This window comes from Ailuropoda melanoleuca, unplaced genomic scaffold (assembly GCF_002007445.2).
Source record: "Ailuropoda melanoleuca isolate Jingjing unplaced genomic scaffold, ASM200744v2 unplaced-scaffold71478, whole genome shotgun sequence".
Classification (NCBI taxonomy): Eukaryota; Metazoa; Chordata; class Mammalia; order Carnivora; family Ursidae; genus Ailuropoda; species Ailuropoda melanoleuca.
This window is the reverse complement of record NW_023246590.1, coordinates 1-2,246: the sequence shown is the minus strand read 5'-3', so window position 1 is coordinate 2,246 and position 2,246 is coordinate 1. Positions and strand designations below refer to the sequence as shown.

General features: G+C 52.7%; 1 protein-coding gene across 2 annotated transcripts; it reads right to left on the bottom strand.

Annotated features, from left to right (window-relative positions):
- Positions 1–801: 801 nt before the first annotated feature.
- On the bottom strand, positions 802–2,136 carry LOC117800503 (tubulin beta-4B chain-like). 2 transcript variants are annotated; one of them, XM_034653052.1, is made up of 2 exons: positions 2,103–2,136; positions 802–1,970 (listed from the first exon to the last, which is right to left on the bottom strand). In XM_034653052.1, exons 1-2 carry the CDS (start codon positions 2,134–2,136, stop codon positions 802–804), a joined length of 1,203 nt encoding a protein of 400 aa, XP_034508943.1. The 2 variants fall into 2 exon arrangements, with proteins under 2 accessions (XP_034508943.1, XP_034508942.1); XM_034653051.1 differs by having other exon boundaries at positions 802–2,136.
- Between the last annotated feature and the right edge of the window lie 110 nt (positions 2,137–2,246).

The following is a 2,246-nucleotide window of genomic DNA, read 5'->3' as shown; positions in this document are numbered from 1 at the left end:
CTCAGTATTTTATTGTGGCAACATCGAGGCTTTTCAGTTACTCATGATCGCAATGCTTTCCCCAATTCCACTCCCTGGTTCAACAGGCTTCTCCCGTCAGGTCCCACTGAAACCTGAATTTACAAGTTAGTGCGTGCGCATCTCATACCACCACATCAGACCTCAGAAGATGCAGAAACGTTTGGTCTGGAAGAGCGAAGAAAGATCAAGGAGTTGAAACAGCAGCCAGAATGAGACAAACAAGTGATAACAAGTGAGGAAGCTGAAATGACAGGCAAGAACTGGAAGGGACAGCTTTAGACAAGCTACATGGACACAAATAAAGAGGGTTCCACCTCAAGACACTCCACCTGGGATGTGCTGACAAGGAGCCTTGCTCTCCAATGGAACCAACCAAGGATTGTAAACAGGAACCCACATCTGATTGAGTTACCCCAAAATAATTTATGGAGCAACGTTGACCCAGCCACTTCCAGTAATTCTGACCAAGGGGCTTGGTCATGGGACCAGTCTGACAAACTGCAAAATGCAGCTACAGGAAGAGGGTAGATGGGTGTGGTCAACTCATGCTAAGAAGCTCCACCAGTCAGTAACGGCTAGACAAGAGCTCCCACAAATAGGAAATGACAAATGCAGTGCAGCAATTACCCATATTACTCAAAGCCGACATCCCTGAACGTGAGCAAACCAGTGTAGGCCCAATCTGGACACTAGACAGCGGAAAGCTAAATGGTCGACCCAACGTTTAAGTTCATGCAAGAGTTGGCAATATGGTCCATTTATTTCAGTATGATGTTAAGTTTATGCGACTTCCTCCTCTGCCTCTTCTTCAAACTCTCCCTCTTCTGCTGTGGCATCCTGGTACTGCTGGTACTCCGACACCAGGTCATTCATGTTGCTCTCTGCCTCAGTGAATTCCATCTCGTCCATGCCCTCACCAGTGTACCAATGGAGGAAGGCCTTACGGCGGAACATGGCAGTGAACTGCTCAGAAATGCGCTTGAAGAGCTCTTGAATAGCAGTGCTGTTTCCAATGAAGGTGGCGGCCATCTTAAGACCACGAGGTGGAATGTCACACACTGCCGTCTTCACGTTGTTTGGGATCCACTCCACAAAGTAGCTGCTGTTCTTGTTTTGAACATTGAGCATCTGCTCATCTACTTCCTTCATGGACATGCGACCACGGAAGATGGCTGCGACAGTGAGGTAACGGCCATGTCGTGGGTCACAGGCTGCCATCATGTTCTTGGAGTCGAACATCTGCTGTGTAAGCTCTGGCACTGTCAGAGCACGGTACTGCTGACTGCCACGGCTGGTCAGAGGGGCAAAGCCGGGCATGAAGAAATGCAGACGAGGGAAGGGCACCATATTGACTGCCAGCTTACGGAGATCTGCATTGAGCTGTCCAGGGAAGCGTAGACAGGTGGTGACACCACTCATTGTGGCAGAAACCAGGTGGTTGAGATCGCCGTAAGTTGGGGTTGTCAGTTTAAGGGTCCTGAAGCAGATGTCGTAGAGCGCCTCGTTGTCAATACAGAAGGTTTCATCTGTGTTCTCTACAAGCTGGTGGACGGACAATGTTGCGTTATAAGGCTCCACAACAGTGTCCGATACCTTTGGGGACGGCACCACACTGAAGGTGTTCATGATGCGGTCAGGGTATTCTTCTCGGATCTTGCTGATTAGGAGGGTGCCCATGCCAGAGCCAGTGCCACCGCCCAAGGAATGGGTCAGCTGGAAGCCTTGGAGGCAGTCACAGCTCTCAGACTCCTTGCGCACCACATCCATGACAGAGTCCACAAGTTCAGCACCCTCTGTGTAGTGACCCTTGGCCCAGTTGTTTCCAGCGCCACTCTGACCGAAGACGAAGTTGTCTGGCCTGAAGATCTGCCCGAAGGGTCCCGAGCGCACGGAGTCCATGGTGCCCGGCTCCAGGTCCACGAGGATGGCTCGGGGGACATACTTGCCACCCGAGGCCTCGTTGTAGTAGACGTTGATCCTCTCGAGCTGCAGGTCGCTGTCCCCGTGGTAGGTGCCGGTGGGGTCGATGCCGTGCTCGTCGCTGATCACTTCCCAGAACTTGGCGCCGATCTGGTTGCCGCACTGGCCGGCCTGCAGGTGCACGATCTCCCTCATGATTGGCTGCTGTGCGGTGCTCTCGCGCTCGGTGGGTCTGGCGGCGGTTGGTGACGCAGGCTGCCGCGGCGGTGGCTCGAGCTGCTGCTGCTGTTACTTCTTGGAATGAG